The sequence below is a fragment of the Ranitomeya imitator genome, chromosome 3 (assembly GCF_032444005.1).
Source record: "Ranitomeya imitator isolate aRanImi1 chromosome 3, aRanImi1.pri, whole genome shotgun sequence".
In the NCBI taxonomy this organism is placed as follows: domain Eukaryota; kingdom Metazoa; phylum Chordata; class Amphibia; order Anura; family Dendrobatidae; genus Ranitomeya; species Ranitomeya imitator.
In genome coordinates this window covers 311,489,417-311,513,782 of record NC_091284.1, presented here as the reverse complement: position 1 = coordinate 311,513,782, position 24,366 = coordinate 311,489,417, and the positions used below count along the sequence as shown (strand labels likewise).

General features: G+C 44.1%; 1 protein-coding gene across 1 annotated transcript in view; it reads right to left on the bottom strand.

Annotated features, from left to right (window-relative positions):
* The window catches only part of LOC138669825 (high mobility group protein HMG-I/HMG-Y-like), a 98,301-nt gene that overhangs the window by 48,801 nt on the left and 25,134 nt on the right, over nt 1–24,366 (bottom strand). Inside the window, exon 2 of the mRNA XM_069756600.1 lies at nt 20,292–20,403. Within this exon, the coding sequence (XP_069612701.1) occupies nt 20,292–20,384 (93 nt within the window). The 5' untranslated portion in view covers nt 20,385–20,403. The remainder of the gene's footprint in view (nt 1–20,291; nt 20,404–24,366) is intronic.

Genomic DNA, 24,366 nt, shown 5'->3' with positions numbered 1-24,366 from the left:
TTACAAAATTACTATTTTTTTTTTTTGGGGGGGGGGGGGGGGAGGAGAGAGAATCTATCCATGTTTGAAGTGACTTTAGGGGTCCTATATATTGGAAAAACCCCAAAAGTGATACCATTTTAAAAATAGACATTAAAATTTGTTGTCGCATAGTTTATTAACCCTTCAGGTGATTTTCAGTAATTAATGCAAAGTGACACAACCAAATTAAAAAGTGTATTTTAACCAGCTAAATGTTGCTGACTTTTGAACAGGCCACTGTAGCCGGCAGACTAAGGCCGGCCTCACACTCGGCGTATTAAAATACAGTCCGTATTTTACGGCCGTAATACGCCACAAAATTAAAAAAAAAAAAAATGGTGATCCATAAGTACTCCGTAGGCAGGGTGTGTCAGCGTATTTTGCGCATGGCATCCTCCGTATGTAATCCATATGGCAGGCTTGCAAAACCGACATACAATGGATCCATGGGCTCAAATAATCGTAAGAACATATATACTGTCTATATATATGTCTTCATATGAAATCGAGCGTGGGAAAATATTCTGAAAAGTTCCCAGGCTAGAGTTCATATGAGGACATCCAGCAGAGGGCGCATCACCGCAACTGAAAGTAACTACAGGTCATTGACCTACATTCCATTCATTCGGGGTTTTACAGGCAGGAGCACAGCTGCAGTAGCAGAGCTTCTGCTTGTAAAATTAGTTAACCCATTCAGATGGATTTACAGCGTGGGACGAGACAGATCATCGGAAGGTATGGGATTTTGTTTTTTTATTTTACCTTTTTACAGAACGAGGGTCTTCAGGTGGATTACCAGTATAATAAAATATTACAAAAACCTGTGTATTTATTTCATTAAAATACTTTGTAATAGAGTGTGTGTGTGTGTGTGTGTGTGTGTGTGTGTGTGTGTGTGTGTGTTTTTTAACCATTTCATACAATTGGATTAATGGATAGGTGTCATAAATGACGCCTCTCCATTATTAATTTGGCTTAATGTCACCTTACAATAGCAAGGTGACATTAACCCTTCATTACCCCATATCCCACCACTACATGGGAATGGGAAGAGAGTGTCCAAGTGCCAGAATAGGCGCATCTTCCAGATGTGCCTTTTCTGGGGTGGCTGGGGGCAGATGTTTTTAGCCAGGGGGGGGGCAATAACCATGGACCCTCTCAAGGCTATTAATATCTGCCCTCAGTCACTGGCTTTACCACTCTGGCGGAGAAAATTGCGCGGGAGCCCACGCCAATTTTTTTCCGCGATTTAACCCTCTAATTTAATAGCTAGAGCGCCCAAATTTTGCACATACACACTACTAACATTAGTAGTGTGGAATATGCAAAAAAGGGATACGAGATGGTTTACTGTATGCAAACCATGTCTCATATCATGTTGGGTTTGAGAAGGAGATGGCAAAAGCCGGCAATTGAATTACCGGCTTTTAAGCTATCTAGCGCAGTATGAGATATAGATATATACAGACCAAAAGTTTGGACACACCTTCTCATTTAAAGATTTTTCCGTATTTTCATGACTATGAAAATTGTAAATTCACACTGAAGGCATCAAAACTATGAATTAACACATGTGGAATTATATACTTAAAAAAAGTGTGAAACAACTGAAAATATGTCATATTTTCTAGGTTCTTCAAAATAGCCACCTTTTGTTTTGATGACTGCTTTGTACACTCTTGGCATTCTCTTGAATCTCTTGGATCAGTAAAATACGGCTGATAGGAGCTGGGGCATAGAGAAGCATTGTACCGTATGCAATCCGCATTTTCAGCACCTCTCATGTCCGCTAGTGTGAGGCCGGCCTAAGGCTGCTATTTGGTCGTTAATTGCCATGGCAAACATTAGGACCACACATTCGTGATCTCAGGGTTCCGATGGGGATAAAGAGGAAGAAGCTACACTCTTAAACATTTATATGATATAGTCACTATGGACAGCAGCACTTAAGGGGTTAAAGCAATATGGACGGTGCCAACATTGATCATGGCTGATGCAGCAAATTGTAACCTATAGTGTACAGCTGCTGGATTGTCACCTGTATGGGGATGCTAATCTCATATCTCAGGTCAGTAAAAAGACGTCATTAAGGGGTTAAATCGGCCAAACTGGGTGACAGGTTCCCTTTTTAACTATAGTAGGCGCTGAGATGATGATTAATATGATACACAATGTGAAGGGATCCGCTCAGTGGCTGCTGAATACTCGCCTTATGAAGTTCAGAAAATGACCTCTTCTGTGCTCCAGTGTGCTATGGGGTGGGATGTGTGGTCCGTTAACAGTGGGAGCCGGAGTCCTGCGTGCAGGACTTCAATAAAATGGTGCCGAAGTGGGAACATGCGCAGAGCGAGATTTTGGCTCTTAACTTAGCCAAAATATAAATGTAATGCCTCCACAGCTCCCACTGTGCGCGCACCATCCACACAATGATGGTGGAGGTGCAGAATTTTAAAAAGGAGGCAGGTCACCGAATAATCTAGTGGGTGGGTGGAGAACGAGAAGACGAACCTGCCCCCAAGCACAGAAGACATCATTTTCTGAAAACTTCATAAAGGTGAGCATTCCAGAGTTACTGAGCGGATGCCTTCACATCAGGTATCATATTAATCAGCATCACAGTGCCATTATACCCATGCCTTTAGTATATAGGGCTAAATCCTGCTGACAGGTTCTATTTAACCAGTCACCATGTGCCTTTAACAACCATGGGTGGGCAGCACCCCATCGAGTATGCACGTTTTCCAGAAAGACACGCAGTGGAAATTGTAGAGTGAAAGTTGCAAATATGCTTTGGTGGTGCCCAGTTTGTGCTTCCGGAGCCACATATCTGTAAATTAAGTGGGCTCTCCTCACTGCTTTAATGACAAACATGTGGATGCTAAATGCAGTTTAGGAACATTATGGGGCTCAAAAGAGGGGGAGGTGCACAACTGGATTTGGGAGAGGAGATGTTGCTGGATTTCGTTTGGTAGAAGAACGTTTATCTAGAGCTTTTATGCTACCAGAAACATGGACACCCCCCCTATATTTCTGCCAACAGCTGACGTACTCGAGTGGGAACTTGTTTTTTGTGGGCTGAACTAAAGCTTTTACTGGTGGCATTTTAGGGTACAGAACATTTAGAATAAGTTCACGTTTATCCTGTGCTTTATGCCGAGCACCTACATCAGGGTTTACACAAATCTCCGAAATACACGATTCAGATGAAACCACCAATGGATCCATTAATTATAATGACGCAGCAGAGTTACTCTGACACTGCTGAAGAGGCCAAACAGAGTAGTCTTTTCAAACGTGCAAAAACTGCAACCAACTTTGCTTTTGTGCACTCCCAAAGATAACCCACCACAAGATCATAGGCCAGGTGATGTCAAAATGACCCCATCTGACTAATATGGATTGTTACCTTGGGGGTTGTGTGTGAATTGAGCATTTCAGAGATTTACATAATCTCTGAAATGCTAATTTTATAATTCTGACCACTGTCCCTTTATGGAGGTCATAACTCTGGAACGCTTCAACGGATCCTGATGATTCGGACATTGTTTTCTTATTTTTATGCCCTTAAATCACAGAGATATGTCACCCAAAATACTTAAGTAACATTTCCCACATCTACTTTACATCAGCACAATTTTGGAGCCAAAAATTTTCTTTGTTAGGGAGTTATAAGGGTTAAAAGTCGGCCAGCAATTTCTCATTTTTACAACATTTTTTTTTTAGGGACTACATCTCATTTGAAGTTACTTTGAGGGGTCTATATGATGGGTATTTTCTAAGTGTGACAATTCTAAAAACTACACCCCTCAATGTGATCAAAAACACATTTAAAGAAGCTTACGAACTCTTCAGGTGCTTCAAAGGAATTTTTGGAATGTTTAAGAAAAAAAAGTGAACATTAACTTTTTTTTTAAAAAAACACAAAAAATTTACTTCTGCTCCAATTTGTTTTGTTTTACCAAGGGTAACAGGAGAAATTGGACCCCAAAGGTTGTTGTACAATTTGTCCAGAGTACGCCGATACCTCATATGTAGGGGGGAACCACTGTTTGGGCGCATGTCAGCTCAGAAGGGAAGGAGCACTGTTTGACATTTCAATGCAAAATTTGCTGGAATTGAGATGGGATGCCATGTCGCGTTTGGAGAGCCCCTGATGTACCTAAACATTGAAACCCCCACAAGTGACACCAATTAGGAAACTAGACCCCCTAAAGAACTTATCTAGATGTGTTGTGAAAACTTTGAACCTCAAAGTGTTTCACTACAGTTTATAACGCAGAGCCGTTAAAATAAAAAATCCTTTTTTTTCCCACAAAAATTATATTTTAGCCCCCAGTTTTGTATTTTCCCAAGGGTAACAGGAGAAATTGGACCCCAAAAGTTGTTGTCCAATTTGTCCTGAGTACACCGATACCCCATGTGTGCGGGGGAACCACCGTTTGGGCGCATGGCAGAGCTCGGAAGGGAAGGAGCGCCATTTGGAATGCAGACTTAGATGGAATGGTCTGCAGGCGTCACATTGCATATGCAGAGCCCCTGATGTACCTAGACAGTAGAAACCCCCTACAAGTGACCCCATATTGGAACCTAGACCCCCCCCCCCCCCAAGGAACGTATCTAGATGTGTTGTGAGAACTTTGAACCCCCAAGTGTTTCACTACAGTTTAGAACGCAGAGCCTTGAAAATAAAAATTATTTTTTCTTCCACAAAAATTATTTTTGTTGCCCCCGGTTTTGTATTTTTTTTAAGGATAACAGAAATTGGACCCCAAAAGTTGTTGTGCAATTTGTCCTGAGTAAACGGATACCCCATATGTTTGAGTAAACCCGTTTGGGCACACAGGAGAGCTCGGAAGGGAAGGAGCACTGTTTTATTTTTTCAACGCAGAATTGGCAGTAATTGAGATCGGACGCCATGTCGCGTTTGGAGAGCCCCTGATGTGCCTAAACAGTTGATACCCCCCAATTCTAACAAACCCTAATCCAAACACGCCCCTAACCCTAATCCTAACCATAACCATAACCACACCCCTAACCCTTATCCCAACCGTAAATGTAATCCAAACCCTAACTTCAGCCCCAACCCTAACGGGAAAATGGAAATAAATACATTTTTTAAAAATTTTATTATTTTTCCCCTAACTAAGGGGGTGATGAAGGGGGGGTTTGATTTACTTTTATAGCGGGTTTTTTTAGCAGATTTTTATGATTGGCAGCCGTCACACACTAAGACACTTTTTATTGCAAAAAATAGTTTTTGCATCTCCACATTTTGAGAGCTAAACATTTTTCATATTTTGGTCCACAGAGTCATGTGAGGTCTTGTTGTTTGCGGGACGAGTTGACGTTTTTATTGGTAACATTTTCGGGCACGTGACATTTTTTGATCGCTTTTTATTCTGATTTTTGTGAGGTAGAATGAACAAAAACCAGCTATTCATGAATTTCGAATTATTTCGACAGATCGCTGATCTGACACTTTGCAGTGCACTGTGTCAGATCAGCGATCACACAGGCACTGCAGGAGGCTTTCCGACGCCTGTTCTGAGCAGGCGCTTGCAAGTCGCCTCCCTGCAAGACCCGGAAGGCCGCCGCGGCCATTTTGGATCCGTGGCCTGCAGGGAGAAGGAGGTAGGAGACCGTGGTGAAACGCGATCACATCGTGTTGCTCCGAGGGTCTCAGGGAAGCACGCAAGGAGCCCCCTCCCTGCGCGATGCTTCCCTAAGCCGCCGAAACGATGCGATCATCTTTGATGGCAGTGTGCAGGGGGTTAATGTGCCAGGAGCGGTCTGTGACCGCTCCTGGCACATAGTGCGGGATGTCAGTTCTAATAATCAACTGACACCCGGCGGCAATCGGCCGCGCCTCCCCCATGAGCGCGGCCGATCGCCTATGATGTACTATCCTGTCACTGGGAATTAAGTCCCAGGTCACCACGACGGAATAGTACGTGATATGTGATAAAGGGGTTAAAGGGAACCAGTCAGCTGTTTTGGCCGCTAGAAGATGCGGAGTGGAGAATCAGAAATAATAAAATGCATGATGCTTCACATAGCATTAAAAGGCTTGCCGTTCACCTTGAAAACATGCAGCAAGTGTTTTTCGAAGATGGTAATGTGGATATGGTTATTTCGGACTCAAAAACCTCTACTCTGCAGGTTTATTTTGAGCTAAACAGAGTTGACGCTTCCACCCATCAGTATTTGTACAGTGAAATCCCGGAACACTATTTCTGGAATAGATAAGCTGTACCAGAAGGATGGAAAAAACGAAGGGCTCAATTTGGGAAAACAATTGACCAAATGTATACAGTCTCTCAGGCCAGTTTCACACGTCAGTGGCTCCGGTACGTGAGGTGATAGTTTCCTCACGTACCGGAGCCACTGACACACGTAGACACAAAAATCAATGCATCTTTTCAGATGTGATTGATTTTTTGCGGACCGTGTCTCCGTGTGCCAAACACGGAGACAGGTCAGTGTTCGTGGGAGCGCACGGATTACACGGACCCTTTAAAGTCAATGGGTCCATGTAAAACACGTACCGCACACGGACATTGTCCGTGTGCCGTGCAGGAGACAGCGCTACATTAAGCGCTGTCCCCCCCACTAGTGCTGAAGCCGCAATCCATATCTTCTCTCCAGCAGCGTTTGCTGTAGAGAGGATATTAATATTAGTGTTTAAAATGCAGATCCAGGTAACTCCCCCCCCCCCCCCCCCCCGTGATTAAAATACTCACCCAGCTTCCGGATCCCTCGCCGCAGCGTCCTCTTCTGGCTGCAGCTTCTCCTGTATGCGGTTACGTGGGTCCGCCGATAACAATCATGAATATGCGGCTCCACCTCCCAAAGGGGCAGAGCCGCATATTCAGTACTGTAAGTGAGCGGCCCCACGTGACCGCAGGGAACATATGAATGGGGCTTCAGCACGATGCCGGGGACAGCGCTAAACTTTAGCGCTGTCTCCGGCACGCTCCGTGTGGTACCCAGTGGGCACACGGGCGGCACACGTGTGCCACACTGATGTGCCGCGTGTGCACACGGACAACTCCAGTACCGTTTTTGTACGGTACTGGAATTATCTGGACGTGTGAAACCGGCCTCACAGATGGTGAGCTGTATTACCCAAGACTCCTTTTACTTCACGTAAGAGGAGCAAAGTCTTATGCTGACTTAAGGACTGTCAATGAAGTCGTACATTACAGGAAGATCAATGCACGCATTTTTATACATCTTTTGGAAGACAATTCCCAATAGAAGACGGTATAACGTATGCAATCGCTTTCCAAATGCCCTACCAACTTCGTGAATTACCGTATATACTCGAGTATAAGCCGACCCGAGTATAAGCCGACCCCCCTAATTTTGCCACAAAAAACTGGGAAAACTTATTGACTTGAGTATAAGCCTAGGGTGGAAATGCAGCATTTACCGGTGAATTTAAAAAATAAAAATAGATCATTCTTGCCCTGTAGCTGTGCCATATAGTGCTCTGCATATTCATTATTGCCCCATAGCTGTGCCATATAGTGCTCTGCACCGTTCATATTTCCCCATAGCTGTGTCATAGTGCTCTGCACTGTTCATTCTTGCCCCATAGCTCTGCCATATAGTGCTCTGGACCATTCATATTTCCCCATAGCTCTGCCATATAGTGCTCTGCACCGTTCATTATTGCCCCATAGCTGTGCCATATAGTGCTCTGCACCGTTCATATTTCCCCATAGATGCTCCACATATATCTGTGCCATTGCTGCTGCTGCAATAAAAAAAAAGCCATACTCACCTCTCTTGCTTGCAGCTCCCAGCGTCCGGTCCCGGCGTCTCTCCGCTCTGACTGATCAGGCAGAGGGTGCCGCGCATACTATATGCGTCATCGCGCCCTCTGACCTGAACAGTCAGAAGATGGAGCGGCGCCCGGAACGTGGACAGGTAAATATGCGATACTTACCTGGTCCCGGCGTCCTTCTCCCGGACTGCTGTCTTCGGTGCCGCAGCTTCTTCCTCTATCAGCGGTCACCGTTACCGCTGATTAGAGAAATTAATGTGTGGCTCCACCCCTATGGGAGGTGGAGCCGCTTATTCATTTCTCTAATGAGCGGTCCCACGTGACCGCTGAACAGTGGAAGAACTGCAGCACCGAAGACCGTGAATCGCGATCCGCCAGCGCCCATTACCGTCAAGTGCTGACAGCGGCATTTAACTAGCGCTCCCGGCCGCAGCTCCTCGCACTGCTGACCCCCATCACATGATCGGGGGTCAGCAGTGCATTGCCATAACAACCAGAGGTCTCCTTGAGACCTCTATGGTTGTTGATGGCCGATTGCTTTGAGCGCCACCCTGTGGTAGGCGATCAAAGCAACCCTGCATTTCTGCTACATAGAGGTGATCTGTACTTCACCTCTATGTAGCAGAGCCGATCGAGTTATGCATGCTTCCAGCCTCCTATAGAGGCTATTGAAGCATGCCAAAATTTAAAAAAAAAAAAAAGTGATTAAAAATATAAAAAAAAATATATATAAAAGTTCAAATCACCCCCCTTTCGCCCCAATCAAAATAAAACAAACAAAAAAAAAAATCAAAACATACACATATTTGGTATCGAAAAGACACAAAAGAGAATAGTAAAACCAAAAACACTCAGTTTGAAAAAATGTTGCAGTAATCCGCAAGTGCTAGTAAAAGATGTAAAGAACAGGGTATTTGGTTGATACGTTTTTTGCAAAAAATGTATACTAAGCTGCTCTACCAATCTTCACGGTATACCCTTATCAGAGCAGTCCTAACTAATGTATGCAATCCCTATCTGATGTATTTAAAAACCTGATCATCTGTATATAACCTGTGTGAACAGGGTTCAGAGAGGAAAAATCCATGTGTGCATACAGGGTAGAACAGCTTTTGTGCAGATAGCCCAAGAGGAGTGGTGGAACTCCCCAGTCTTGTAGACACAAGAGAACAATTATGGAAACAGGATCAGGTTTTTAAATACATCAGATAGGGATTGCATACATTAGTTAGGACTGCTCTGATAAGGGTATACCGTGAAGATTGGTAGAGCAGCTTAGTATACATTTTTTGCAAAAAACGTATCAACCAAATACCCTGTTCTTTACATCTTTTACTAGCACTTGCGGATTACTGCAACATTTTTTCAAACTGAGTGTTTTTGGTTTTACTATTCTCTTTTGTGTCTTCAGGTTTCTTGGTGGTGTGTGAACATGATCATACAGACTTGTTCACTGTGCAAGTAGCCCATGTGTTCCTGTTTACATATTTGGTATCGCCGCGTTCAGAATCGCCTGATCAATAAAAACAAAGGATTAACCTGACCGCTAAATGGCGTAGCGAGAAAAAAAAAAATCAAAACGCCAAAATTAGGTTTTTTTTTGTTCGCCGCGACATTGCATTAACCCCTTTACCCCCAAGGGTGGTTTGCACGTTAATGACCGGGCCAATTTTTACAATTCTGACCACTGTCCCTTTATGAGGTTATAACTCTGGAACACTTCAACGGATCCCAGTGATTCTGACATTGTTTTCTCGTGACATATTGTACTTCATGACAATGGTAAAAATTCTTTGATAGTACCTGCGTTTATTTGTGAAAAAAACGGAAATTTGGCGAAAATTATGGAAATTTCGCAATTTTCCAACTTTGAATTTTTATGCAATTAAATCACAGAGATATGTCACACAAAATACTTAATAAGTAACATTTCCCACATGTCTACTTTACATGAGCACAATTTTGGAACCAAATTTTTTTGGGTTAGGGAGTTATAAGGGTTAAAAGTTGACCAGCAATTTCTCATTTCTACAACACCATTTTTTTTTTTTTAGGTACCACATCTCATTTGAAGTCATTTTGAGGGGTCTATATGATAGAAAATACCCAAGTGGGACACCATTCTAAAAACTACACCCCTCAAGGTGCTCAAAACCATATTCAAGAAGTTTATTAACCCTTCTGGTGCTTCACAGGAATTTTTTGAATGTTTAAATAAAAATGAACATTTAACTTTTTTCACAAAAAATTTAATTCAGCTCCAATTTGTTTTATTTTACCAAGGGTAACAGGAGAAAATGGACCCCAAACATTGTTGTACAATTTGTCCTGAGTATGCAGATACCCCACATGTGGGGGTAAACCACTGTTTGGGCGCATGGCAGAGCTCGGAAGCGAAGGAGCGCCATTTGACTTTTCAATGCAAAATTGACTGGAATTGAGATGGGACGCCATGTTTCGTTTGGAGAGCCCCTGATGTGCCTAAACATTGAAACCCCCCACAAGTGACACCATTTTAGAAAGTAGACCCCCTAAGGAACTTATCTAGATGTCTGCTGAGCGCTTTGACCCACCAAGGGCTTCACAGAAGTTTATAATGGAGAGCCGTAAAAATAAAACAAAAATTCTTTCCCACAAAAATTATTTTTTAGCCCCCAGTTTTGTATTTTCCCGAGGGTAACAGGAGAAATTGGACCCCACAATTTGTTGTCCAATTTGTCCTGAGTGCGCCGATACCCCATATGTGGGGGGGAACCACTGTTTCGGCGCATGGGTGGGCTCGGAAGGGAAGGAGCTCCATTTGGAATGAGGACTTAGATGGAATGGTCTGCAGGTGTCACATTGCATTTGCAGAGCCCCTAATGTACCTAAACAGTAGAAACCTCCCACAAGTGACACCATTTTGGAAACTAGACCCCCTAAGGAACTCATCTAGATGTGTTGTGAGAACTTTGAACCCCCAAGTGTTACACTACAGTTTATAATGCAGAGCCGTGAAAATAAAAAAAAAATTTTTTCCCCCACAAAAAATATTTTTTAGCCCCCAGTTTTGTATTTTCCCAAGGGTAACAGGAGAAATTGGACCCCAAAAGTTGTTGTCCTATTTGTCCTGAGTACGCTGATACCCCATATGTTGGGGTAAATGTTATGAAAGGTAATTCAGTACCACAATGGACATAGAGGTCAGCGCACATACAGTGACCTGGCAATAACCCAAAAAACAAGAACGAGCTCTGAGACGTGGGAACTCTGTTGACCGCAATCCCTAATCCTCTCCAACCACACTAAAGACAGCCGTGGATTGCGCCTAACGCTCCCTATGCAACTCGGCACGGCCTGAGAAACTAGCTAGCCTGAAGATAGAAAATAAGCCTACCTTGCCTCAGAGAAATACCCCAAAGGAAAAGGCAGCCCCCACATATAATGACTGAGTTAAGATGAAAAGACAAACGTAGAGATGAAATAGATTTAGCAAAGTGAGGCCCAACTTTCTGAACAGAGCGAGGATAGGAAAGGTAACTTTGCGGTCAACACAAAACCCTACAAAAACTACGCAAAGGGGCAAAAAGACCCTCCGTACCGAACTAACGGCACGGAGGTACACCCTCTGCGTCCCAGAGCTTCCAGCAAGCAGAAAAAAAAACAAATTGACAAGCTGGACAGAAAAAAAAACAGCAAACAAATAGCAAAGAGGAACTTAGCTATGCAGAGCAGCAGGCCAAAGGAACTATCCTGGAGGAAACAGGTCCAATACTAGAACATTGACTGGAGGCCAGGATCAAAGCACTAGGTGGAGTTAAATAGAGCAGCACCTAACGACTTCACCACATCACCTGAGGAAGGAAACTCAGAAGCCACAGTACCACTTTCCTCCACCAACGGAAGCTCACAGAGAGAATCAGCCGAAGTACCACTTGTGACCACAGGAGGGAGCTCTGCCACAGAATTCACAACAGGTAAACCCCTGTTTGGGCACACGGGAGAGCTCGGAAGGGAAGAAGCACTGTTTTACTTTTTCAACGCAGAATTGGCTGGAATTGAGATCGGACGCCATGTCGCGTTTGGAGAGCCCCTGATGTGCCTAAACAGTGGAAACGCCACAATTATAACTGAAACCCTAATCCAAACACACCCCTAACCCTAATCCCAAACCTATTCCCAACTGTAAATGTAATCTAAACCCTAACTGTAACTTTAGCCCCAACCCGAACCCTAACTTTAGCCCCAACCCAAACTGTAGCCCTAGCCCTAACCCTAGCCCTGATGGGAAAATGGAAATACATTTTTTTAATTTTTCCCTAACTAAGGGGGTGATGAAGGGGGGTTTGATTTACTTTTATAGTGGGTTTTTATGATTGGCAGCCGTCACACACAGACGCTTTTTATTGCAAAAAATATTTTTTGCGTTACCACATTTTGAGAGCTATAATTTTTCCATATTTTGGTCCACAGAGTCATATGAGGTCTTGTTTTTTGCGGGACGAGTTGACGTTTTTATTGGTAACATTTTCGGGCACGTGACATTTTTTTGATCGCTTTTTATTCCGATTTTTGTGAGGCAGAATGACCAAAAACCAGCTATTCATGAATTTCTTTTGGGGGAGGCGTTTATACCGTTCCGCGTTTGGTAAAATTGATAAAGCAGTTTTATTCTTTGGGTCAGTACGATTACAGCGACACCTCATTTATATTATTTTTTTATGTTTTGGCGCTTTTATACGATAAAAACTATTTTATAGAAAAAATAATTATTTTTGCATCGCTTTATTCTCAGGACTATAACTTTTTTATTATTTTGCTGATGAAGCTGTATGGCAGCTCGTTTTTTGCGGGACAAGATGACGTTTTCAGCGGTACCATGGTTATTTATATCTGTCTTTTTGATCGCATGTTATTCCACTTTTTGTTTGGCGGTATGATAAAGCGTTGTTTTTTGCCTCTTTTTTTCTTACGGTGTTTACTGAAGGGGTTAACTAGTGGGCCAGTTTTATAGGTCGGGCCGTTACGGACGCGGCGATACTAAATATGTGTACTTTTATTGTTTTTTTTTATTTTGATAAAGAAATGTATTTATGGGAATAATTTTTTTTTTTTTTCATTATTTAGGAATATTTTTTTTTTATTTATTTATTTTTTTTACACATTTGGAAAATTTTTTTTTTACTTTGTCCCAGGGGGGGACATCACAGATCGATGATCTGACAGTTTGCACAGCACTCTGTCAGATCACCGATCTGATAGCAGTGCAGGCTGCTTCACAGTGCCTGCTCTGAGCAGGCTCTGTGAAGCCACCTCCCTCCCTGCAGGACTCGGATCCGCGGCCATCGTGGATCCGGGCCTGGGACAAGCAGGGAGGGAGGCAAGACCCTCGCAGCAACGCGATCACATCGCGTTGCTGCGGGGGGCTCAGGGAAGCCCGCAGGAAGCCCCCTCCCTGCGCGATGCTTCCCTGCACCGCCGGCACATCGCGATCATCTTTGATCGCGGTGTGCCAGGGGTTAATGTGCCGGGGGCGGTCTGTGACCACTCCTGGCACATAGTGCCGGATGTCAGCTGCGATAGGCAGCTGACACCCGGCCGCGATCGGCGGCGCTCCCCCCGTGAGCGCCGCAGATCGCGCTGGACGTACTATCCCGTCCATGGTCATAGGGGCCCACCCCACCTCGACGGGATAGTATGTCCGATGTCAGAAAAGGGTTAAAATGCAACAACGGGCGATCAAAAGAACGTATCTACACTAAAATGGCATCTTTAAAAACGCCAGCTCGGCACGCAAAAAATAAGCCCTCACCTGACCCCAGATCACAAAAATTAGAGACGCTACGGGTATCGGAAAATCGCGCAATTTTTGTTTTTTTTAGGAAACTTTGGAATTTTTTTTCACCACTTAGATAAAAAATAACCTAGACATGTTAGGTGTCTATGAACTCGTAATGACCTGGAGAATCATAATGGCAGGATAGTTTTAGCATTTGGTGAACCTAGCAAAAAAGCCAAACAAGAAACAAGTGTGAGATTGCACTTTTTTTGTAATTTCACCACACTTGGAATTTTTATCCCGTTTTCTGTTACATGGCATGGTAAAACCAATGGTATCTTTCAAAAGTACATCTCGTCCCGCAAAAAATAAGCCCTCACATGGCCATATTGACGGAAAAATAAAAAAGTTATGACTCTGGGAAGGCGGGGAGCAAAAAACGAAAATGATAAAGCGGAAAAAGCTCCGGGGGTGAAGGGGTTAAAAAAAAAATTGCACAATTTTCCGAGACCAGTAGAGTCTTTATTTTTTGGGATCTCAGGTTGGTTGAGGACTTATTTTTTTGCATGCCGAGCTGACGTTTAATGATACCATTTTGGTGCAAATACGTTTTTGATCGCCTGTTACTGCATTTCAATGCAATGTCGCGGCGACCAAAAAAAACGTAATTCTGGCGTTTTGATTTTTTTTCCTTGCTATGCCGTTTAGCGATCAGGTTAATTCATTTTTTTTATTGATAGATCGGGCGATTCTGAACGCGGCGATACCAAATTTTTTTTTTACACTTTTGCCATGCTTCAATAGTCTCCAAGGGAGGCTAAATGCTGGCAGCCTGATTGGTTCTGCCACATAGGAGCGAAGCTCAGATCGCTCCTATGTAGCTGAATTACTACATTGCTATGAGCGCTGAGCACAGGGTGGCGCTCACAGCAATCTGGCAACAACAACCATAGAGGTCTTCAGGGGACCTCTGGTGCACGCTTTTCTGGCCTGATGGCCGGAAGAGTTTGTTAAATGCCGCTGTCAAGAGTTTGACAGCGGCATGTAACTACTTAATAGTGGCGGGTGGATCGAGATTCCACCCGCCGCTATTGCGGGCACATGTCAGCTGTACAAAACAGCTGATATCACGGCTTGGATGTGGGCTCAGCTCCGGAGCCCACATCAAAGGGGAGACAACATGCGCAGTACTAATACTGCGCATGTTGCAAAGTTAAAGAACAACCACAAGATGGATTTCATCAGCCAAGGTATCATTTTAATCAGTATTGACAGGTTCTCTTTAAGTTCCCACATCTATCATCATAACTTCATTTTGTTTAAATACTGCTGCGATTTTTTTTTTTCACCCATACAAGTCAAATGAAGCAAAACTTCAGGCACTCACCAGGATCCAACAGTCCACGATCTGGTCAGGCACTGAGATGTCACACTGTGGCCCATGTTTAATTGCAACATTGAAGCTATGTTCACACGATGGGAAACGCAATCAGCAGTGAACATGCTGCAGAAAAAAACGCGCGGAAACGCAGCGGTTTACATTACACAGCATCTCAATTCTTTGTGCGGAATCCGCAGCGGTTTTACACCTGCTCCATAATAGAAAACCACAGGTGTAAAACCGCAGTGGAATCCGCACAAAAACCGCGATAATTCCGCAGGTAAAAGGCAGTGCCTTTTACCTGCGGTTTTCCCAAATCCGCTGCGGAAAAATCCACAGACCTCAGGAATACGTGTGTACATACCCTGACACACTGCTTAAGCAAGCATGGTGGCTCAGTGGTTAGCACTGCAGCCTTGCAGCGCTGGGGGTCCTGGGTTCAAATTCCACGAAGGACATTTGCAAGGAGACCATGTTCTCAATTTGTGTGGGTTTACTCCGGTTTCCTTCCACATTCCAGAGACATACTGATAAGGAATCTAGATTTTGAGCCCCATTGGGGACAGCGTTAACGTATGTAAAGCACTGCGAACTATTACAGCGCTATATAAGCAAAGCATAATAAATAAGCAAACTGACCACTGCAAATGTCTGTGCTGGATACAGATGGATGCCAATAGGCATCACTTCATCTGTTCTCATTTCTCTTTATAGATTCAACCCCATGGGGAATTCATTTATGCCCTAAAAGAGGAACCATTTATATTCAGCACATACAAAAATAGAATAGGTATGATGAATTGTTTTGCACCTTCATGAGGGGGTGGGCTGTGGGGAGAAACAGACTTCACTTTTGTCTATAATATAATGGCAAATAGAGCAAAGCCTGTTTACACCAGTACATTATATCAGTGAAAGACTACTACTAAAGTCTTTCGGAAGAGAACATTCACTAAAAATAAAAGGTATATTCCTTTTGTATGAAAAATGTTAAGTATTGTCAGGAAAACTGTCAGGGTAAGGCTATGTTCACACATAGCGTCCTGTCCCTGCAGGTTCTCCCGCAGCGGATTTGATAAATCTGCAGGGCAAACCCGCTGCGGTTATCCCTGCAGATTTATCACGGTTTGTCCTGCGGGTTCCGCTGCGGGATTTTACTTCTACTATTGATGCTGCATATGCAGCAATATGCAGCATCAATAGTAATGTTAAAAATAATTATATACTCACCCTCTGACGTCCCGATCTCCTCGGCGCTGCAGGCGGCGGTCCGGTTCCAAAGATGCTGTGCGACCAGGACCTTCGTGACGTCACGGTCATGTGACTGCGACGTCACCGAAGGTCCTGGTCGCATAGCAAACCTGAGACTGGACGGCCGCGTGCAGCGCTGAGACTTCAGAGGGTAAGTATATCATGATTTTTTATTTTAATTCTTTTTTTTTTTTCACAAATATGGTTCCCGGGGCCTGGAGGAGAGTCTCCTCTCCTCCACCCCGGGTACCACCCGCACATTATCCGCTTACTTCCCGCATGGTGGGCACAGCCCCATGCGGGAAGTAAGCGGATCAATGCATTTCTATGGGTGCAGAATCGCTGCGATTCTGCACAAAGAAGTGACATGCTGCGGGTTGTAAACCGCTGCGTTCCCGCACGGTTTTTCCCGCAGCATGTGCACAGCGGTTTGCGGTTTCCATAGGGTTTACATGTTACTGTAAACGCTATGGAAACTGCTGCGGACCCACAGCTGCAAAATCGCGGTAAAAACCGCAATGTGTGAACATAGCCTAAAACAGCTAAAATGCTCAAAGACTGGACATGCTGCAGTTTGAAAAACACTGCAGCTCAAAACCACACCGTTTGAATGAGTTTCTAAAAATAATTTTGCAGTTACTGGAAAAAATGCAGTGGTTATTCCACACAAAAAAGCAGCTAAAATGCTGTGTGAACAAACTTTAACCCCTTCGCAACCTTTGTTGGGAAGTGGTTCTAGACATTGACGTATGGGTAAGGGTATAACGGTAAAGCAACCATTATCTGCAAGTACGGTGCATGAAGGTGCCTACTGTTTGACAGGAGGGCACAAGGACTCGTCACCAAGGGAAAGGGGACCCCCCTCAAAATCACTATGATTAGCTGTTCAAAATTGAATAGCCAACGATTTCAATGTTTAGGTAAGTGAAATTACCTGAAATGTTGAAGTCTAACGATGATCGGTGCTATAACAGCACCAATCATGGGTTGGTGCTATGGAACAGCAGCGTCTACAGCCCCAGCACTGATTGGAGCGATCGGACAATGACATTCAACCGCAACAATCAGCAAGGAGGAACGGAGTTTGAACTCCATAAGTGCTCTGCCTCATTCGAGCTTGGAGACGTGTGCAGAATGGTCAATGTCGTTCTGCTGCGGATTTACTGGGTCTTGTGGTGGCACAGACTTTTAGCCTGTGCCACCACTTCTGCAATTGCTGCTGATTGAATACTACAAGACGCTCCTGTCTGAGTCTCTGCTTTTTTTCTATTCCACTCTTAGGCTATGTTCACACGATGCAGATTTAGTGCGGATCCACAGCGTTTTATCCGCGCAGAAACGCTGCAGCTCTGCAAAGTGATTTACAGTACAATGTAAATCAATAGGAAAAAATAAATGCTGTGCTAATGATGCGGAAAATTCCGCATGAAAAAGGCAGCGTTTCTGCACCCTTCCAATATAGAAATCTGCAGGGTTAAAAAAAAAAAAAAAAAAAAAGCATGAAATCCGCATCAAAAACATGTCAAATCTGCATCTGCGTTTTCTGCCAGGAGATGCGGATTTTGTGCAGATGTCTAATTCTGCACCCCAATCCGCAATGTGTGCACATTTCTAAATCACCCTCTCCTCCCTTTCCACAACCCACCTTCTGCCTCCAAGCACTGATCAGTACTTGATAGCTCGATATTTGGCAGCTTTTTCTTCTTTCCCATCATCTCCGTGCATGGGTCCTGCAGCCATCAAGCAAGTGACGCACATCCCTGATCGGCACACAAAAATCATGAGCCACAGGTTCCCGATTTTGTGGCCCAACCAGAAATTCAATTTGTAACTACCAGCATCACAGAAATTGACTTTCAAAATCTCCCCCTGAAAATTTTGTAAACCTCATTGCGGCCTGTCAAATTTGTACGCCTAATTTTTAGTCCGAAATCCCACTTCCATCATTTCTACTCAGTCTATGGAGGTCCTGTTAATTGAAGTTTTGGGGCTTTATCCTTCTTCATCACATGGGGATAGGGAAGAAACCAGAACTTCGGCAATATTAGGAGTATTGATGTTTTATATAACACTCCAGTGTTCAGCACGGCTAGGACCTGGAAACGCTTTAAGGCCATTCACAAATTCTTGCATTTTAATAATAATGCAGGATCCTCCTCGAGATGACATGGTGCAGCTAAAAACAGCCTGCAGCAGGCCAAGCCCCCATTATCCGAGATAGATATCAGGGAGCAACCTAGGAGGCCACGCCCCATTCTCTGCAAAGAGTTTGTATGTTCTCCCAGTGTTTGTGTGGGTTTTCTCCAGTTCCCTCCCACATTCCAAAAGCTATACTGATAGGGATTTTATGTCTTAGCCCCAATGGAGACAGTGCCCATAGGGTCTGGAAAATAAATAGTAACAGTAGGGAGTTTCCCTTCAGGCACATTGTCACACAGCAGTATGAGTGAGGAGCAGCTGCTGTCACACTTAAGTGCAAGTGTTTTAAAAGGTAACAGAACTGCACTGGGCACCTTATCTGTATAGTGCATGAGTGCAGGAACAGTACAACATTTTTTTTCTTTCACCAGTGTGCCACTTTAATTGTAGTTTGTGTGGAAACCCCTCTCATCTATGTAGGAAAAAAAAAAAATTAAACAAAATGTGATAAAGAGAGTGTCCAAATTCTGGTATCCCCCACCATCACCGTACTGGAGAACAGGGCTTGATGTCAGCTGAAAATAAAAAGCTCACGAATTCCCAATACTATTACCCCACTTGCCACAGCACATGGGAAGAGCAGAGGCTAAGCTTCAAAATTGGTGCATCTTATGATGTGCCATTTCTGGGGCAGCTGAGAGCTGATGTTTTTAGTTTGGGAGGGGGCCAATATGCATGGCCATTTCCTAGCCTATTATTATTTGCACCTATTGTCTGGCTAGCCTTTGCTGGTTATTAATTATAGGAGACCTCATCTTTTTTCGAGGTCCCCATTTTAAATAACCAGTAAAAGCGAAGTATACAATTGTGAGGTGATAGTAATAGCCTGGAAGCTCCATGTGAATTAACCCCTTCCCACGCTAGAAACATCAGTCACAATTGTCAGCTTTACATCTGCTGGTTAAAATTTCTGGTGCTCCCATGCCATTTTTTTCTGTAATGTATTGATTTATTAAGTATATGTACACTAAGTTACACACTGTACTAATTATATATGTCACTCATCTCCCTCTATCGAAAAATATGTATTATGAAAATCTTTAAATAATAGAATTACTGTATGTAAAGTTGAAATTAAAAATTGCATTGCATGCGAGTGTCATACAGATGCCAAGTGAGAAATCGAATTACACGCCTGACTTTTCAGGAACAGCACTGAATCGATTGTATTAACGCTGATGGGAATGAGCCCCAATAGCCTGAATTCTCTAAGGCAGAGGTCCCCAACTCCAGTCCTCAAGGCCCACCAACAGGTCATGTTTTCAGGATTTCCTTTGCATTGCACAGGTGATGCAATTATTACCTGGGCAAGACTAAGGAAATCCTGAAAACATGACCTGTTGGTGGGCCTTGAGGACTGGAGTTGGGGACCTCTGCTCTAAGTGACTCAACACGAAATAGTGTAACCTGCTGTCAAAGGGTATCACGTATATTTTGCAGTTGTATCCTGGTAGCATAGGGGTAAAAAGAGGCTTCGTGTTAAAGGGGTTATCTGGTCCAAATCAATAAGTCTGCAGTCACTCTGTGTGGCTGCAAATTTAGGAATCCCCCCACAGGGCATGCGATGCGTGCTGCAGGTTTAGCCGGTTACTGAGCTGGGACCAGAGGGTACGTACGAGTTATGCGTAGTCCTGGTCAGAGCTCTTCCAGTGCGGGAGCCCTTGCTCCATACAAGTATATGGAGTGAGGCTGCCACCAATGGACGGGCTCTGACAGCGAGTATGTAAAACGCACGCACACTCTGGTTTCGTCTGAGAAACTGGTGAACCCCTTCAGCGCACAGTGTGTGTGTGCAGTGGGCATTCATAAGTCTGCAGTCACAAGTGGTTCAGTTCCCCCCCTTTATTTTAGACAGAGGAAGAAGACATAAAAGCTTGCACTGTAGCACTTACCTGTGGCTTTTTTCGAGGACGACCTCTACCTCGTTTCTCAGTCTGCTCTGCAGAAGCCCCTTTTGCAGTAGTTTTAGCCTTTGATTCACTCATGCTTACAATCTGCAACAGACTGGAATGTAAAAGATCCTTAATTGAATAACATTTAATTTTACCTGACAATTCAGCAAGAACCCTTTATCCATTGCTTTATCTTTGTCGCTGCCACAGCACTGGTGTCAAGTTTTCAGCGCTGCAGTGAAATTACTGAGCTCAGTGTCTGGCTCTATCTGCATCGTTTTTATAAAGCTAAATAACTGTGCGGAAAGTCTTCTGTTAGGTTATAAGTAGAGATGAGCGTACAGCTTCGGATAACTCCTTATCCAAATAGCTACAGCGCTTACCAAATAGCTGCCACAGGAACCCAGATACCTGGAGCGCTCCCGATAATCAGCTGTTCCAGTCCGCAGCTGCATGTGTCGCAGCTGTGTGACAGTCACAACAGATGCATTGAGAGCCAAACAAAACAGCTCTCCATGCATGTGCGTGCTGTGACTGTTACAGAAGCTGCGGCACCGAAGAGCTGATTATCAGGAGGGCTCCAGGTATCTGGATTCCCGATGCAGCTATTCGATAAGCACTATAGCCATTCGGATAAGTAGTTATCTGGAGCTATTCAACCAACCCTAGTTATAAGCCCTTAAAGGAACCGATCACCCCCAAAATCAAAGGTGAGCTAAGCCCACCAGCATCAGGGCCTTGTCTACAGCATTCAGGAATGCTGTAGATAAGCCCCCGATGTATCCTGAAAGATGAGAAAAAGAGGTTAGATTATACTCACCTGGAGGAGGGGGGGGTCCGATCCGATAGGCGTCGCAGTCTGGTCCAGGGCCTCCTATCTTCATAGGATGATGTCCTCTTCTTGTCTTCACGCTGTGGCTCCTGCGTACTTCGTCTGCCCTATTGAGTGCGCAGGTGCCGGGCCTCTCTGACCTTTCCAGGCGCACTGCAGTACTTTCCTCTGCCCTCAACAGGGCAAAGTACGACTGCACCGTTGCCGCAGCATGAAGACAAGAGGACGTCATCGTAAGAAGATGGGAGGCCGCGGACTGCAACGCCCATTCGATCGGACCGCCCCCCCCAGATGAGTATAATCTAACCTCTTTTTCTCATCTTTCAGGATACATCGGGGGCTTATCTACAGCATTACAGAATGCTGTAGATAAGCCCCTGATGCTGGTGGGCTTAGCTCATCTTTGATTTTAGGGGTGACAGGTTCCCTTTAACAAGATGTGTGGCTACGTTTTCACAGTCTCCCAGAAGTCACAACTGCCTGCAGCCTTCAACCCTTTCACGACCATTGACGTATATGTAAAAGGTTTTGACATTGTCTTTGATGCAGGCTTGTTCCGCGAACTTGACGACTGATATTAGCCATCAAGTGCCTTTAACAGCCACAGGTGGAGCACCAGCGGATATTAAACCTGGTAAATTCCGCTATCAATCACTGAAAACAGGATTTAGCATGCACCAGCCAGAAGCGCCTCACAAATGCTGCTCATCACGTGAGCGTTGATCTGTAGAAGACCGCCATGCAGGTCATTGTGAATCTTCTGTGAACGCTGGCTTGTGGCCGGGTTTCATAGGCGATCATGATTTCTTCTGAAAGCCCTGCTATGCATAACACAGGAGAACGGATGATCGCAGATTCAAGTCTTTTAACAGAACTATTTAAGTCACTTAAAAGTGTGAAAAAAGTTTACAAATATGAAAAAAAAAAAAAAATCAAATTACCGTATATACTCGAGTATAAGCCGAGATTTTCAGCCCACTTTTTTTGAGCTGAAAATCCCCCTCTCTGCTTATACTCAAGTCATACCCAGGGGTCGGCAGGGCAGGGGGAGCGGGGCCTGTCTAATTATACTCACCTGCTGCTGGCGCGGTCCCTGCAGGTCCCTGGCGCCCCAGCTTGTTCCTGTAGTGAGCGGTCACATGGTACCGCTCATTACAGTAATGAATATGCGGCTCCACCTCCCATAGAGGTGGAGCCGCATATTCATTACTGTAATGAGCGGTAACGGTGACAGCTCAGTACAGGATGAAGCTGCGGCCTCGGGGAAGCAGGGACTGCACAGCGCCAGGAGCAGGCGAGTATAATGGGGAGGGGAGCGCTGCGCGATATTCACCTGCTCCTCGTTCCGGCGCCGCTCCGTCTTCAGCAGGGACACTCAGGTCTGAGGGCACGATGAAATGGTTAGTGCGAGCCCTCTGCCTGAACATCAGTGCAGAAGACATTGAAGATGGAGCGGCGTCCGGAACCAAGTCAGGTGAATATTGAAAGTGACTGGGGCCTAAGCGACGGAGAGGTGAGTACGTGATTTTTTTTTTTATCGCAGCAACAGCATATGGGGCAAGTGTCTGTATGGAGCATCTTATGGGGCCATAACGTTTGTGCAGCACTATATGGGGCAAGTGTCTGTATGGGGCCATAATGTTCGTGCAGCACTATATGGGGCAAGTGTCTGTATGGGGCATTTTATGGGGCCATAACGTTTGTGCAGCACTATATGGGACAAATATCTTTATGGAGCATCTTACGGGGCCATAATTAACGTTTGTGGAGCATTATATGGGGCAAGTGTCTGTATGGAGCATCATATGGGGCCATTATTAACCTTTATGCAGGATTATATGGGGCATATTTTAATATGGAGCCATCATAAACTTTATGGAGTATTATATGGGGCTCCTGATTCAATATGGATATTCAAAAACACTACTGATGTCTCAATTAATTTTACTATCTATTTTATCTAGTATCTATTTTTATTTTTGATATTTACCGGTAGCTGCTGCATTTCCCACCCTAGGCTTATACTCGAATCAAGTTCTCAGTTTTTTGTGGCAAAATTAGGGGGGTCGGCTTATACTCGAGTATATACGGTGCCTTCCTTTGGCCCCATTGAAAATAAAACAATTTTAAAAATACATATATTTGGAATTGGAGCGTTAAATGTCTGAAAAATGTAAAAATTAATCCAATTGTTAAACGGTGTAAAAAAAAAAAAAAAAAAAGCAAACCGTCAGAATTACGTTACACTTTATTGGGCACCACAACATTGATATAAGAGGTGATCAAAACATTGTATCCATCTCAAAATGGTAAATATCAGCTTACAGTGTAAAAAATAAGCCATCACCCAGCCTAGATCCAGAAAAATTAAACACTGAAAATGGCGACAAGCAAAATGTGTTCTTTTACAAATGTCGGAATTTTTTTAACCACTTAAAAAATAAATAAAAACTATATGTTTGGCTTCTGCATACTTGCACTAATCTGGTAAATCATTGTCAAATCAGTTTTAGTATTTAGTCAACATGGTAAACAAACAACTGGAGCTGCTCGTTTTTGCCATTTCACTGCACTTATACTTTTGAATGACACCCTTGATATTACCATATGGTGTACTGGAAAAATGGGAAAAAAAAGCGCAACACGTCCTGCAAAAACAGCCCTCATTTGGCTATATTGAGGGAAAAATAAAAAAGTTATGGCTTTGGGAAGAAGGGGGAAAAAAATAAATAAATAGTAACAGAAGCATAAGGACATGAAACGGTAAAATATGCTGCTACAGCATTCCTCCACTGAATCTTTAAGGGTACGTTCCCACGGTCCGTAAACGCTGTGGGTTGGACGATGCACACATCCAGTGTCCAGATGTTACAGTATAGTGGATGGGATTTTAAGAAATCTCACGCCCACTATGCATGCACGGACGTCCGTGGAGATGGACATGCGGCACGTCTTTCCATGTCAATTTATCTTGGAGATGCGAATCACCGCAAGATAAATCTCACCCGAACAATGTATTGGATGCAGTGATTCCGCACAGTTCAATGAACACATGCAGAATCCCCTGCGTTCAAAAGCCGGCAGCGCTTTGGGAGGCAGCGAACATGTGCTGCGTCCAGTGCGCTGCCAATTACTGACCATGTGCACATACCCTAAGGCTGCAGCTTTTCAGAGCCGATTGTCAACAGGAGTGATTTGTGAATGACACGAACACTAGGACAGTAAAAGGCGCAGTGCTGGGTA